A 16,611-nucleotide genomic window follows, 5' to 3' on the forward strand; every position below is an offset into this window, starting at 1 on the left:
CGGGGCAGCAAGTATAACTCACGCCCATCCTCCCAAGCAGCCGCAAAGCAGCTGAGCCCTGTGCTGGGTCCAGCCAGCGGCCCAACTCCAGGGCAGAAGTGAGCCGTCAGTCATCAACGGTTCTCAAGGCTAAACAGCACGACACAGGCAGGATGCCCTCTGTCTGGCTCAGGTGATGTGTCCTATCTCCTAAAGGCACTTCCCTGGAGTCATCCCCCACACATCTGCCATGCATTTCAAACAGGACCTATTAGATTCTTTCAAATGACATTTTTCCTCTTAGAGGGGACTTGCTTCTGATTGTTTAAGGACCACATTCATCACGAAAGGGATTCAAATCAACGGGTATCTATCTTAATTGCACAATCCTGTTGACTTGTGAGAGGAGCAGCCTCGTGAATGACAGCAGAGCCTCATTTCCTGCTGTCAGCCCCCCACCAACCCAGAAGGGACCTGGCTGGTGAGCGTGGGCTGACCCGCACCAGGACAGAGCCACCCTGGTCCAGCATCTTCCCACAGCAAAAGGACCGTGGAATGGTCCTGTAGGGCCCGTGGGCAAGTAACACTTGGCCCATCCTGGAAGAAAACCCAAAGTTCTCTTGGCCCTCCAGTGGCCCTCCTGAGATGCGCTCTCTGGTGACCCTGAAATCCACTTCTCAGTTCCCTTCTGCATGCAGAAAAGCAATGCTGGTGTTTTAGAGGTCAGGAGTCGTTTCCCAGCACAAGCATTAACCTTTTGTCCATAAGAAAATATACATACAATATACACATACATAAAATAGAGATCATTTCCCCCTGGAAAAGGAAGCTAACCAGAAGCTGAGCATGACCACGAAGGAAAGAGCGCGAGCTTTAGAGTCAAAAGAGTGAGTTCAAGGCCACTTACTGGTTGGGGGTGCTTGCCAGAATCTCCTCCCCCTTACAACCTCGGCTTCATCACACTTCAGAAAGTGAGAGTAATAATAACGTCTACTTCATGTGGAGGCAGGAAAGATCAAATGAGGCATCTGGGAATACAAACGCCGTGTAAACCATAAAACATCACAGGACGTGGTAGAGGAAAGGAGCTACCACTTAACGTCCTGTTCCTGATTCACCGTTAATTAAGCAAGTCTTTGAGCCAGTTCCTCTGCCCATGAAGACCCCAGGCCCACCCAATAAGGATGTCAGTCTTTTCAGCACCCAGCTGGCAGCCATCAATTGGCCATCTATTAACAGCCAATTATCTGGGCAGCTTAATTAATCTGTGCACCACGTGCTCTGATCTCCCCAAGATCCTAGAAAACAATGAGCCTGATATATAGGCGCCAGCTAATTTTTCGATGGCCACCAAGGAATTTGGTGTGCACGGTGCCTGTGTGTGGCAGCTGGGAGGGGTGGGCCCATAAATATTGATTAGACCAGTCTCTCTGTGGCTTGGGGCTGGGGGGGAGGTTAGGGAAGTAATGAATGACTACAGTGTTCTCCGAGGAACAAGAGAAGCTACATAAATCTCCAGTCCCGACCACGGGGAAGAAAACCCTAATTTCTAAACCTCAGTGAGACACGGAAAAGAGACAGCAAGCCTCCTTTGGAGAGAGCTTGTCAAGATGGGGTGGTCATACCCGTTCGGTAGATGCTTCCCTCTCTCTCCTGGCCCGGAATGAGATGCAAATTAGGTTTAAACAGCCGGGATCATTAGGAAGGAGGCAGCTGGGTGGCTGTTCCCTTCATCTGGGAATTCAAATCCAATGGCAGGAACATGTGAGTATGCCGCTCTCCCCTGCATTTCCTTGAAAGATCGCTGTAGTGCTTACAGTTAAGAAGACAAGTGACATGAGGAGAATTTAATTATTTTTTTAAGTGCCTAATCTTGTCTCTGGGAATGGTATGCAGAAGAGACGTGATACTTGGAAGCCGCAGCGTCCAAGAGGCAGTGGGTCGGCCGGCTCCTCGGCTGCTGCAGGAAGGGCACAGGGCATCCGAGCAGAATGGTCCAGGGCGGCCCAGGGCAAGAGCAGCCACTCCCCTCCTTCATGAACATCCAGAACAGCAGGGATGCAGGCTGCTCCTGACCTTGGCTGGAGCCTGCAAGGGACGTCCTGGGCTCCCGTCCCTCCGGACTTGTTCCTGGGGCTCCCGGCCGAGTGCCCCGGGGCTCTGTGCTCTGGACCCCACCAGCTCTCCAGGAGATGCAAATAAGAAGAGGGAGAACGTGGTGGAGGGAAGAGAAGCAGGAGGACTGCCGACCCCTGGCTCACACCACAGAGATCTCTTCCCCTCGCCACCCCCCCACCCCCGCCTCTCCGCTTCCTCGCGTTCATTAGGTCCCCTGATGGCAGCAGCTGCTGCCAAATGCAAAGGTTGCTGCCCTAGAAGGTCACATCAGGCCATTTATTCTCAAATACCAAAATACCAGAGCCAGCAGATTTCTGGAGCTTCTGCAGAATTCCCCAGGGCACCCGAGTACGCGTGTGTGTTCTTGCATATCCCAAAGGGGTTCTTTCTTAATCAGCTCAACATCAGAGGACTCAGAGACTGATTTATTTTTTTGGTTAATCTAGCGTTTCTGGTAAAATAATTAAAAGATAAGTAATAGACATGGAGTATCTGTGGCATAATTATTTATAGCCATGAGGTCTCACTTCGGAGTTATTTGCAAGTCACCCGGATCCACGGAGACTGCTGGTGGAGCGAGTGGGAGACGGGCCCCAGGCCACAGCACACCGCCCCCATTTCACAGCTGGGGAGACTGTGCCCGGGAGAAAGGACCCGAGTTACCCCTGGCACCTGCCAACGGGCTGCCACACGTACAAGAAAAGCCAGAAGGTGAAACGGCATGTGATTACAGGACAGGAGCTCCCAAGAGAGGGTGGGGGCTCTGTCTCCTGACTCCAGCAAGCAGGGCGTGCGAGGCTCTGAGGCGGCTGGGGAGCAGGGGGAGCCGACCACCCGCTCAGGGCCCTGCAACCAGTGGGAAGGGTCAGCAGCTAGCCGGCGCGGGCAGCGGGCTCAGCCACGCTCACTTCCCCAGCAGATGGTGGGTCTAGAATGTTGGTCTCTGGGGTGGAATGTGCAAAAGCCATGGCAGGGTTTACAGACTGCCCCGAAGAGAGGAGCGGGGAGGATGGGGCCCTGCTCTCTAATTCAGATGCTTTTCCAGGAATGCAGTGGGGACTTTGAGATGCTCTGGAAGAGTGACAAAACTGTACACGTTAGACCCTAAACAAGGGCACGGCAACACATTTCTTCAAGTGTGCCTGGTAATGGCTAAGACTGTTTGGGAAATTTGGGATGGAAAGCCGTGGGAGAGGATGCAGGCAAAGGAGGTAGACGAGATGGCTGTGAACCAGGCCGTGTGGAAACCCTGGGCCTCAGGAGTCAGCATTGGCAGCCTCATTCTGTCCCTGTTTGGTTTACAGATGACCTCTGATGCGTGGAAATTAACACTTTTAAATGATACAAACACACAAAAGCAACCTGGAAAAAGAGTAGTCTCTAAACAGGCTGGGGAGGCTTGTGACGGGGACATTAATTTCCCTTTCCTTCTTGGTTTTGCCCCTTTGTCTTCTCTGATTTGAGCAGGCATCATTCTACGCCTCCAGGAACATTTGAGACAGGGATTCCTGGTCTTTGTTTCCAAAAGCACGAGGCCACTCAGGCGAACAAGGTTTAGGGAAATAGAGAGCTCCCCAGACTGATTCAAAGAGAGTCCCTCAGAACAGATCCAGCGGTCCCTAGGACAGGGCCCCCCGCAGGGCCCTGGAGGGGAGGGCTCACTGGGAAAGCAAGCTGGGACGTGGGTACAACCCAGGGCAGGCCAAAAATAACCCAGGGTGGAGAGATTCCCACCAGCCTAATGGTCTGGAATTTGGGCGCTGGGGGAGAGCTCAGGGTTTGTTTTGTTTTGTTTTGTTTTTAAAGCAGCTTATTGATATCTACAAAGCAAAGATATGCCATTTCTTGGACACCTGACATTCCAACCTGCTACTTTTCATATTTCCCATCCCCTTATAGCAACCCCTGCTGGATCACGAGGCAACACTACCCTCCATCTGTTCTAGGAACCTCTGCAGAGGGGAAAACAGCCCAGCACAGGGCACAGTCACCAGCAACAGGAGTGAATGAAAGGATGAACATTCATCTGACAGTGGGCTACTTCTGGTCATGCCAGAGTCAAAATTCCCTGGACAGAGTCCAATATGCATGCACTGAGTATCAGCAGATGAATAGGGTCTCTCTCTCTAAAATGCATAATTTTTTTTAATGGGAGAAATGATCTACTAAATGGGGAATAAAATAGCAGTGTCATATACTCAAGGCATTTGTGGTATGCAAATATTACAGAAAGACAAGCTCTCTTCTAATAGTGTTTGCTATATTTCTAGTAGAGCACAAATATATCTACATGGGCCCGAGGCACTTTATTCAAAGACTTTACATTTCCAATACCTTCCTCAAAAAGTACCCTCAGGCCTCAAATTCTTTTGCTTTACTAAGCCCTAAGCCCCTGGACTAAATTTAGTTTCTTGGAAATCAGAGACAAATTTGCTGGGTTTTTTTTCTTTTAATTCTGTCAGTTATTGTATAATTCTCCAAATGGCAAACAAATGATAGGGGAGAGAAGAAATAAAAACATTTTTTCAGGTATTTTTAGTGGTACAGTATTTATCACTGAAATACAGTTTGAATTAAGACATCCAACTTGTTATATGATTTTCAATTAGGAATTAGAGCTCTGCAGAATTTGGGGGTGGGGGACCCGGCAAAAGAATCAAATCAACATTAAAAAGTCAAACTTAAAGAAATCTTTACTTGAGCTATTAATAGAACCAGCCCTTCTTGGAACTAAAAAAAGGAAGAAAGAAAGAAATCCAATTAATTTCCTTAAACCAGGAGTGCGGCATGCCTTCTCTACATCAGTTGAATTGTAACAAGGCGTAGGTTTTATTTTATTATCAGGCCCACTTTGGAGATCCCATTACTAGGTGAATGAGGATGCTTCCCAACTCTGGGAGGGGAGGCAAGGAAGGGCCTGGGAACTAGAGCTCGTCCCAGAGCCCAGGAAAGTCAACTTGCTACATGGAATCTACACAGAGGGGTCCCCGGCCCAGAAGGCCGGCCACAGTCTCCAGTCCCTCCACCAATCCCCTGACTTCTCTAAATAGTTTTAAGGGAAGGGAGTCCACAGCCCGTGCTTTGGAAAATAAGCTGACACCCTCTCCCATGGCAGGAAGGAGCCCAGGTGGGATGAAAACTTCCCAGAGGCTTCCACATGCCCAAGGCAACAGCTCTCCCCAGGACTAAGAATGAACATTTCCTAGGGAAAGCTAGGGTACTACACTCACTCGAAACTGAGTTTTTTCTTACAATAGACAAATGTCCCATCTGAATCCCTACTATTGAGGAAACGATCTCGATCCTGGCCATGATTCCTAAACCAGTGGTGCTCCAACCATTGGATGCAACCTCCCATGGGACCCTCCCCACCAGGGTGCGCTCTGTCCCATCAAGGGAGCCTCCTCTGCCCCAGCTGGCCTCCTCCAAGGGCAGAGCAGGATTTCCCTCCACGGTAGTTCCCCCACAAATTACACCAACCCCCTCCGCCCTCCCTGGAGCTCTCCAAAGGCAAGCGCCTAGGGTTGAGCCATGGAAATGCTGGAAAGTAGGTTGGGAAACACAGGCAATAAATATCCCTAACCTCCCCCATCACCCACAAGTGTAGACCCGGGCAGTGCACACAGCATAGCGCCCTGGAAGGAGCCTGTGGGTGGGCAGTTCCCAAAGTGATCCCCATTCCATTCTTATCCCTGACGCTGCCACTTAATAATAACCTCGTTATCTTGGGCCAGTTGTATAACTTCATCAACCAGTCTTGTCTGCATAAAAGTATTACCTGCCCCATGCGGTTGTTGTGGAGATTAAATGAGCTAATATGCATGAAATAGAGTTTGTGAATTTGTAAAGCACTACACACATACTAGTTACTGTTATTTTACATGAGTGCACATGCTCACACAAGCTTGGTCCTTGAGAAACTCAAGAAGAATGAAATCATTCGGCCATATTTACATGGGGCTAACCAAACCATAAAAAAATCAACACACTTAGTATTCTTCATCTAGCTCCAAATGTTATCCATCAATAGGCTGCTTCCGACTCACATGGAACACTTTGTAAAGACAGTGATTCTAGGACCTTCTCCCAAACCCACAGAATCATAATCACTGCAATAAACCCCAAAGCTTGTATGTTAAACGAGCTCACCGGGGGATTCTGACACGCAGTCAGGTTTGGAACCAGCCGCACTCCTCCTGGACAGGATGTGACATTTCCTAAATAGATCAGTCACGGCAATAAAATTGTTCTGGCGCTAAGGACTCTTTGTCTCTCCATCTCTTTCCTCAGATACAAATACCAGACACAAATACACTCACAAATACAACACTTATATGTGGACACACGAGGTCATATAAACAGGTGAAAAACACGAAGGAGTAATACACTAAGAAGGGTGCCTAATAATAAAAGGCATCAGGATTTTTAAAGTCTATAGAATTTGTGTTTCTAAAGAATACAGAAAATGGGAGGAAGAGGAAATACGTTATTACGACAAAAAGCAAGGGGTCAAAACTAGAAGACCCCCTCTTCTATGCCTGGACAGCACTATGCCCAGAATTCCAAAATTAGACCACTCCCCCCACCCCACCCCCTACTCATTTGTTTGTAATTCTGTCTCAACCAGGAATTTGTGAAAGCCTCCCCACCTCCCTGCAAAGGGGCAGGGACACGGTATCCTCCAAAGCCAGCACAGAGCCCAGCAGAGAGCTGCCTTCAATAATTGTGTGTCCAGCACACACCAGAATGAGAGGAGGCAGGTAAGGACGAAAGACAAAGTGCACAAAGAGGGATAGAGATTTCTTGTCCCAGCTCCCTGGTGTAAACTAAGAATATGCAAGCTTAAGTTAATGAGGTCCAACGCAAAACGGAGAGAGTTCATGTCCCTGCAGGCATCATTAACTGCAGACCCACCCCAGGGGAAAAAGAGGAAAAGCTCTGCAGACCTACTGGCAGGTCTAAGGTGAGAAAATTGATCCAGCGCTCCAAAGGCTGCTTGAAATCACCAGTCTGATCTCATCACTCCACTGCTTACTGCCCCTCCAAGGGTTCCTAGCACCCACAAGGTCCTACCCAATCCAACCCTTATACACCTGCCCTCAGCCTCATTCGTGCCATCAGCCACATGGTTTACGCTCAAATTATGCCAAACTCACACAACCTGCTGTGTCATTCCTCTGAGCCTGTTTGGTACAGTTAACCTCTACCTGGAACGCCCTCCCTACCTCCTGGCAAACCTACTGTTCATCCTTCTCAACTCAGTTCTGTTATATCTTCCTCCTCCGGGAAGTCCCCAGGCTCCCATGACACCCAGTGCACTGAGCTCTGTTGGCCCTCAGTGAACTACATGGTCCTGGCCCCTTCCTGAGCAAATCCCCTATGTCCAGAGAGCAAGTTCTGCACCTCCGTACCCATAGTCCCTAGCACACGGCCTGGCACACAACGCACCACCAATAAACGCTTGTGGAACTCAACTGGGCATTAGCAACATTCCAGAACATAAGTGCCAGAAGACTTAGCTAAAAGGGAATCTGAGAGACACCTTGATATAGTGGAAAGATTCTGAATATCTGAGGTCTGAGTTCAAATCACAGTGACCTAAGGCAAGGTACAAAGACTGAACGTGCTTAATCTATGAAATTAGGACACCACCAGCTCATACAATTACTTATGAAGAAGCACCCACTGTGTACCTGGCACAAAGTGGGTCCCCTATACTGTACTTACTGGGGAGACTCCCCTCTTTCCCCCTCCCCCCCTTTTTTTAGCCTCTGGCTTCAGACCATAACCTCCTCCAAGTTTTTGGAGGACTGGCTTTTTCCCAGTCCCTGAAGGACTGCTCTGGACCCCGTTCATAAATGGTGCCTGGCTGGCCAGGAACCCCCAGAGGCCTCCTTCTGTGTCCCGCGACCAGGTGTGTGGAAGAGGAGACAGAGGAATGGGGGCTCTGAAGACAGGTAAGAGTGTGCCCGAAGGGAGAACCTTCTGGCTGCGCTTGGAGGAACCGACTGGGCAGGAGTTGAAAAAGCCACTTCGATTATTCTCATTTCCCCAACTCCCCACCAACACCAAGGCGTCTGCTTTTACAGGCTCTTCAGTGGCGTTCAGGGCACATTCAACTTCCCACGCCGCTGGAGAGCTCGGGGACAATCAGAAAGCAAGAGTGGCGACAGGCCGGCGGGCCCCGGCAGCAGGCGTGCGGGAGGCTGCACGGCGCTCGCCCGCGATGCACACGCGCGCGCGGCGCACCCCGGGCCTCCGGCCTCCCCTGGTCGGGCCTGGCAGCTGCGGGAAGGAAGGAGGTCAGCGCGGCGGCCAGACTTCTCGCGGGCGCCAGCACCCGCCGGCCCTGCCACCCGACCCGACCGCCCGCGGCTCGCCCGCGGCGCCCACGGGCCGCCACCCCTGAGCGGCTCGTCTGCAGCGCCCCCTCCGCCCCGGGACCCCCGCGCGCTGCCCAAGTTCAGCGCCCGGCTCTGCGAGCGCGCGCCCGCCACCCACACCCACTCCCACACTCCGCGGGTCCCGAGGTGCCCCGAGCTTCTCTAAATCCAGAAATATCACCCCGTGGCCGCATCCGGCGCCCCGTTACCTGCTCGCGGCACCCAGACCCCCGCCCCGGCTTCCCGAGAGCCCGCAAGCCCGGCGCGCGGGCTGCGCGCACTCCTGCAAACCAGTGCCCCGCGCCCACCACGCCGCCCAAGCCCGTACCTTGGGGGTCTGCACTTCAGGTCCCGGCGGCACCTCCAACTTCTTCTTCGTTACCCAGAAGAACAGCAGCACGGTGATCCAGAGCACCCCGAAGATCGGCAGCGCCAGGCGGCGGGTCAGGCGCCGCATGGTCCCGCTTGCCTCGTCTTCTCCGCGGCGCTACGCCCCTGGGGCACCCCCTGGCGGTCAGGGTCGGAGGGGCAGGAGTCCGGGAGAGCGGCGGCCCCGAGATCGGAGTGCAGGGGCGGCGGGAAGCTGCTAGGCGCCCCGCCCGCTTCGGAGAGAAGCGAGCAGAGGCGGAGGTCTCGGGGCGCAGAGCGGCAGGGAAGGACCGAAGGGCAGCCAAGCTGGACACCCGCTCCCGCCGGGGAAGCGCAGCGGCAGCCGAGAAGCTCCCCGCGCCGCCGCCGCCGCCTCGCCCGCCGCCGCCGCCGCCGCCGCCGCCGCGAGGGAAACGGACTCGAGCTGCGGGGAGGGAGGAATCCGAGGCTGTGCCCGGCACCCCGGGAGGAACGCGAGGGGGGAGGGAGGGGAGGGAGCGCAGCTAGAGCGTGGGCCCGACAGACCGACTCTGAGGGAGCCCGGGCGGGAGCGAGCGGGGCTCTGCGAGGGGGCGCTACCGCCGCCCGCCGACCGAGGCGCACCGCGCTGCTCGGGGGCCGCCCGAGCCGAGCCCTGGACGCAGCTCCCGGGCCGGCCTGGGTTGGGGCGGGACCCGGCAGGAACCGTGCCCCCGCAGCGCCGCCACCCCGGCTGCCCGCTGGGACCTCGGGGCCGGCCCGCGCCCGGCCGAGCCGGGCCTCGGAGGACTTTCCCGCTCGCCGCGGGGGCTGCACGTGGCGCTCACTCCCGGGGCCCGCCGCCAATGCACCCGCCTTCGGGGAGCCGGCGCTGGGACCGCGGCCCGCGGGCGCTGGCGGGGCTGCTGCCTCAAGCGTGGTTCACTCTCCGGGCCGGTCAGGCCCCAGGCCGAGTTCAGCCAACTCCCCACGGCGTTTCTATGCCTGCCTGCAGGTGCCTGGCAACTTTTTCTGCTTAATAGAACGCTGACCTGGTCAAAATCTTTTTTAAAATTAAGGCGCAATTATCTCCCTTAAGGGTTTGCTCTCCCTGTAAACACCAGGGCTCTGTGCTCATAAGGAAGCAGGGGTCCAAAGTTGCGCCAACCACATGGGGTACTTGGAAAATGACCCAGGGAAAGCCCCTTTTCCCAAATGCCCTTGGAAAGTGCATTGTCCTCCTTTTTGCAAATTCAAACTATTTGGGTCTAGAGGCAGAGCAAATTACCGATTGGATTCCCGTGTAGGCCTCCGCTAGGCTGGAATCATGGTGCTATCACTGGTCTAGGGGTTCCTGGCCTGGGTCAGACTTACTAGCTGTGCGAATGTTGGGCAAGTCCTTTCTCCAGCCTTAGATTCTTCATCTGTACAATGGTGGGGATGGTGATACCTCCTTTGACAATGAGTGAATAGTTGTGAGAGTTGAATTCGAGGTGCTGGTGTTATTCTGATCATTTGATCCCTCTAAGAGGGGTATGAAAAACACTGTCCTGCCTGGGGGGACAGTGGCTGCCAGACTGTGCCATTTTAATGTCCGCAGCCCTAGCTGGAGGGGTACTTAATGTCATCAAGTTGCTGGGGAAGGTGAGGATGATGTACTTCCCACTGTATAGTGGCCAGCCACCTGCCTCTCCCCACAGAGCTCCGCAGAGGGGAAGCCCCGAACCCTGTCTGGAGGTGGGGCAGGTGTGGAGCAGGGGGGACTCTGGAATTCATTCTCCAGTAAAATGGAGCCCCCCAAAAGTGGAGTCAGTTAGGGAGGAATCTGCCGAAAGCCCCTTGTGCTTGGTGTCTTGTCATTCAGCCACAGGGCAGTCCTGCCTCACGGCCCTAGGGAGTCCTTGACCAGGCTGTGGATAACAAGTTTCGGGTTGGGAACAGAGGTGGAAATCAAACAGCCCAGAAAATGCTGAGCATTTGGCAGCCCATTTTAAGATTCAGCTGAACTCTCAGACCATCACATAGAACCTGGTGGGGGGGGGGGGGGGGTCCAGGACTCACCTTTATTAGAACTCTGTATACTGAAAGGTCGGGGTAGGCTCCCCAGCCGCCACTTTGGCTGGGCAAAAATCCAGGTAGATCACTGTAATGGGAGGGGTGAGGGGAGCAGAAAGAGAACCCATCCCTGCAGTATCTCGAGCTCCCTGGATCTCTTCCAGGGGCCTCATCCTGGACCTGCAGGCTCGGGCCCGCACAGTGCTGTGGCAGGCTCTGCAGGGGACCCCCAGGCAAGCCGCTGAGATGCTGTCACCACGGCGTAGTCCATCGCTCAGCGCTTTGTGATGTTGCTTCTCAGTAACAGATGGCAGACAGTTACACAACCGCCGAGCTTTAGAGATGGTGCGGCACCAAACTGCCTGCTGCCCAGGGACTGAGGGGCTTCACTCCACTGGGCATCTAGGGAAACCGAGGCCCTGGGTTTCCCGGGGCAGCTCCACGCAGGGCCTGCAATGCCTGGGAGAGCAGGGATTGCCTTCCAAGGTGCTTGCTTCTTGAATCACTATTTTGTCCTCTACTCAAGTGGAGAAGATCAGGATTGAAATCCACTTCAGATGGGACTTCGAACACCTGGAGGCCAGGTGAGTCCCCACACAGGACCCAGCCCCGTAGGTCTCTCCCAGGACCCAGCACGGGGTCCCCCACGCTCTGGCAGATATTTAAAACCTTAATAACCATCTTAAGTAATGCAGAGCACAGTTGATCCCAGTGGGGGATTAGCTATCATTGGTGATTAATCCAAGTTACTTTTTTTCTTCATCACAGTTTATATGGGAAGGAAAAGCTCCTAGCAAAAGATTTAACATGGCAGGAAATAAGAGGAATTAAACAAGTACACTCATTAGGAATAAGGAATTAGAAATATCCCAGTGCCCTAAAATGGATCTACCTCCCTGGTCTTGATATTCCTGAGCAAGTTCCTCATTCCTCAGGGTGTCAGTTTCCCCACCAGTAACGTCATGCCTTCTCAAAGGCCCTTCCGGCTCACACACGGAGGGTCCCAACCTTCCTCGTCCCTGGATCAGGACTCTTCTGCTATGCCTGTCGTTGGCAAGTTCTGTGTAAGCTGTTCTCTCCTCACAGCCGAAGACATTACAGAGGAAATTGGGTATTGGAGCAGATGTGAGTCATTCATGTTAGTATAAAAACTATGGAATAAAACCCATTATGGCCCCGGAAAGCTGTGTAAAGCAGCATATGGAGCAAATGTAAGCTGGAAGCCGGAGGAAGCTGGGAAATCCAAGGCACATGCTCTCCGGCAGCTTTGGCTTTGGGCTTTCCCACTTTCCTTCTGGTTTCCTTGAGCTGTCCTCCCACCATCCTTACTGAGCTCACCGCAGAGCCGGCAGCCTTTTGCTCCTTTCGGATCCTATTCCCTGCATCCCTCCTCTCTGCCCACTGTGTGACTTAAATGAAAGAGTGTGCGTGCATGCGGGTCTTCCATCTGCATGCTTATTAGACCTGTCACCACCAGCGAGATGCCCTCTGTGCCAACCTAATGAGATTTTTACCCACAGAGGCCCAGGTGGCTTTCTGTTGAGGTCTTTACCACTTCCAGGCCACGGGGAGAGGTAACGGGACGCCGGGCAGATGGTCGCGGGGATGCACGCGGGCCCCGCCCTGGCAGGGGGCCCTGGCAGCTGCAGGAGCACGCCAAGAATTCAGAGAGGCCTTGTCTTTATTCCACAGTCGTACAGACACAGGTCTTCGGGCCGACCCCTGCAGTCTGCTCTGTTCAAGTTCTGCAACTATAAATAATACATCAGCCCCTTTTCCTCTGTGCTCCTCTCCCTTTTCCCTGCCGCTGTAGATTCTGTCACAACCACATGCCCCAAGTCTCCTGCAAGGCCTTTTGATAAAGTGAGAGATAGGACTCTTTCGGCCGCATGGGAAATGAGCATGAGCCATTACCAACCTGCCTACCTCCTCCCTCTGCCACGTTGGTGCATCTTTGTCAGAAGAATAAAGCCGACTGGCTTTTCCTCTCATCTTTGATGAGTAGATGGGTGGCTTTATGTAAGAGATCTGAGGATCACCCTTCTGGATCTTGCTCTATCCATTAAACAACTCCTTTCACCATCCTACTACCGTCTACCCCTCCTCCCTTTTTTTCTGAGGTATAATTTGGTTCCTAGAAAGGGATTTATATCTTTGTATTTCAAAAGCCTGCTTCTTCTTTCATTATTTGAAATGCCCCCAAACTTTCTTTGTTCCTTCTCCAAATACCAAGTGGAAAACTTACTATTGCCCCAGTGATATGTCTTCACTGCTTGTAGAAAGTGATTCGGTCTTCAGTGGTAATGTCCTGCCGTGACCTGAGCCATGAGCCACCACCATCCCCCCACCAGAAAGTGCAAAGTTCTAATTGCATAAAGGGGTAACCCAATCAGCTTAAAGAAAAGTAGAGGAAAATTCTTTAACCTGAATTACCTAGAAGGGTTTCTGAAAGAGGAGCACACAAGCAGAAGAAATGGAGGGATTCAAAGACAGCTGTCATTTACTCCCCAGGTCCCCAGAATTTCAGACGGCCAGGTCTGACAGCCACCTGCATCATCTCTGACTATTAAAGACGGTCCTTGGGAGGCTTACGCTTAGAGGCACCTGTGAAAGGTAGAAGGGAGCAGGAGAGCTGGAGTCCCAGAAGGAACAGAACCGTGTGGGTTCTTTGCAATCTGGCAGGAACATCAGCAGTGAGAGGAGCCAAGCATGCCTCAGGGGTGGAAATGGGACAAACCTCCTTCCCAGGACAACTCCCAGGGGCCAATGGCAGATTCTGTGATCAAGTCTTCAGTGGATGTTGCATATTGAGCAGGGTGACCACATGTCCAGGTCATGTAAGAAAGTTCTGGTTTATTCCTATTTTCCCGGCATAATTATTGATAGTGCCCCCTTTGTTAAGAAATTGCTATTTTAGACAATACATTAGATGACTACTCTAATGGACAGGAGGGCTTCCAATGACATTGCCAAACACGAGATTGATTTTCTTAGGTGACTAAACATGCGGGTCTTTGCTGTTAAAAGTTCTTTTGTGTGTGTGCTGGGCTCAGGATAATCTCAATGTTCATGTGGGGCACTTTTCTGAGTAAATGATATTCAAGACTTTTCTCCAAGGATGAGGCCATGTGGACAAATTGAGCGAGCTTTAAATGGAGAAGAATTTTGTTGCCCACATCAGTGTCTGATCCCATTTACTGACTGAAAGCATTTTACCCACCTAGCCACTCATTTATCCCAGAAAGCAGCCAGGTTCCTGGCACAGATGTCTCTTCAGAGGGTAGGGGTTCCTGACATCAGACCCTAATGATCCCTCCAACCATCTCTTCCTTTCACCCCCGTACCTACACAGGCCATGAAAGAAACATGAACGAGTCCAACAGGACAGGGTCAGGAAGACAACAGCTTAAGTGCAGTGGGAACAAGGGAACTGACATTCAACCTTCATTCTGAGGACACAGTGGGGGAGGGGGTGCAAGACCCACAGGGAAGCAGTTCTAACTGATCATGGCCAGTGGAGATCATTGCCAGAGTTTTCCAACTTCTCAACAGAAACAGAAGTCCAGACAACAATGTCACAGCTCCTGGATTTTAACTATTGGTAACTAATTTGAATCCCATCCTTGGGGAAAAATAAAAAATCAGGTGGGCTAAACTAAACAGGCGTGCAGCCTGGAGCCAGCCTGCTGCTGGCCGGTTTACAACCCATCCTTCAGCCGTAAATGTTTTAATAAGCGCTGATATTTCCCATGCACCACCATTCCATTGACTTAGAACAGATATACCTGGTTCAGGCAAAGGGGAAATAATAGATGGCACTATGTTAGGGTCATAAGGGATCTTCGAGAACATCTAGTTCAATGCTCCTTATTTTGTAATTAAGAAAAGTGGAGCCCCGAGAAGCTGCATGATCTAGCTACAGCGAGAAAATAAGTTCATTACTAAAGCTTGGGTTATCATGTATCTAGCCAGACCCGCAATTCTCCAAGCGAAGTCCTTCAAGTGAAACAGGGAACTAAGGCATTTGGGGTGGTGGGGGTGCTACTAAGCCCAGAGGTTTCCAGGTAATCAGCAGAGCAATCAACAAACACTTCATGAGCACAGATTCTGGGCAATTTGCTGTGAGGAATACAAATACAAGGCCTGTGTCCAGCTCTTCAAGAAAGTGGAAGCTGGGGCGCCTGGGTGGCTCAGTTGGTTAAGCGACTGCCTTCGGCTTAGGTCATGATCCTGGAGTCCCAGGATCGAGTCCTGCATCAGGCTCCCTGCTCAGCAGGGAGTCTGCTTCTCCCTCTGCCCCTCCCCCCCTCTCATGTGCTCTCTCTCATTCTCTCTCTCTGAAATGAATAAATAAAATCTTTAAAAAAAAAAAAAAGAAAAGAAAGTGGAAGCTGGCCATTAGGGAGCAGGCTTGAGTGTTCAAAGACCTGGTTCCTCCTCTCTGTTGAGTTCCCAATGAGTAGTAATAACAGGAATCCCAGGTACAGGCTCTTAGGCCCACCAGAGAAATAGCTACATTGCAACAGGAAAATTATTTTTGTAGCCGTACTCTGCACCTGTCTTCAGTTTCCCTCTCTAAGTGCTATACAAATATTAATTAAACATAGACTATTTGAAAAGTGCTTTTAGCATTTGAACTCAACTGGGCTGTGTCAGAGGATGGTATTAATATCATCCCCCTGTTGGCAAAATGCTATTTTTTTAAAAGAAAAACTCCTTCCCTTTTGCAGTTTTCCTCCACACAGACAATTTATTTTGCCCATCCTCTGGCTATTTCACCTTTTGTGTGATCATTTCCATGAGACAAGTGAAAATAATATTTCTCTTGTGCTGCAAAGGGCCAAATCCCTTTTTCTAGCTTGGTCCGAAGAAGGCGGGTTTGCACGGTAATGGAAAGAAGCCTGATGTAAGGTCCAAGCACAAATTCTCAGGGAGAAATAATGCATCCCTTTGAAAAAAAAAAAAAAATAGCTTATACTTATGAGGTAGGAGATTTTCAATTTATAAAGGTTTCCTATTTTCTTCAATTGCCAGGATAACTGCATTCCAGAAAGGTTAGGCTTCTCATCCATAAGGCCGACCTGCCTCTTGGATCCCGAATGTAGCTTCTAAAGTGATGAGTGCTGATAAGCATTCCTCTCCGTCCCTGCACCACTGCCCCGGGGATTCTGAGGCAATGTGGATCCAAGGGTTAAAATCCATTACCCAGAGGGATGGCCAAGTTCCTCTCAGTGATTTCTTCCCCCATCATGGCTCTCGGGCCTGAATTCCAAATTGATTTCCTTAATAACTATTAAAGATCTTTTTAATTAAACCAGGCATCCTCTTCCTTGGCAAACTTTTCTTGATGACATCTCTGGTTAATTAAAGGTTTAAGCTGCAAAGATATCTTACATAAGAACACGGGAAGCTGCTTTTGTGCCGAAGGAACCAGGGCTCCACCGAAGGGCTGCTCCCATCTTCCTTCATGGCAGCCTGAGGAGCCCCAGAAAGTGTTCACCATAAAGATGGTTGGGCGAGGGGGGAAGTGGTTAATTTTCCTGTCTCCTGAGGTTCAATTTCTCCTTTCAGGCTTGCTGGGTAACTTTTAATCAGGTGTTTTTCATTAAAAGCCTCATTCATTTTGATTACAATTCACTGATGCTGACAAAACATTTTTCCCTTTTCACCCAAAATCCCTGAAGCAGTTGATACATGGGGTAATCTGAGAATGACAAATAAAGGTCTCTTTTCACCCATCAATAAAATG

General features: G+C 51.4%; 1 protein-coding gene across 2 annotated transcripts in view; it reads right to left on the bottom strand.

The window, feature by feature from the left end:
- The window catches only part of GALNT14 (polypeptide N-acetylgalactosaminyltransferase 14), a 200,290-nt gene extending 190,792 nt beyond the window's left edge, over window positions 1-9,498 (bottom strand). Inside the window, exon 1 of one of the 2 annotated variants that reach the window (XM_045884351.3) lies at window positions 8,809-9,498. In XM_045884351.3, the coding sequence (XP_045740307.1) occupies window positions 8,809-8,937 (129 nt within the window). In that variant the 5' untranslated portion in view covers window positions 8,938-9,498. The remainder of the gene's footprint in view (window positions 1-8,808) is intronic. The other variant, XM_045884350.3, reaches the window with a different exon arrangement.
- Between the last annotated feature and the right edge of the window lie 7,113 nt (window positions 9,499-16,611).

Source organism: Mirounga angustirostris, unplaced genomic scaffold, assembly GCF_029215605.1.
Source record: "Mirounga angustirostris isolate CCGP_5_RB_7025 unplaced genomic scaffold, mMirAng1.0.hap1 SCAF_10, whole genome shotgun sequence".
Lineage (NCBI taxonomy): Eukaryota > Metazoa > Chordata > Mammalia > Carnivora > Phocidae > Mirounga > Mirounga angustirostris.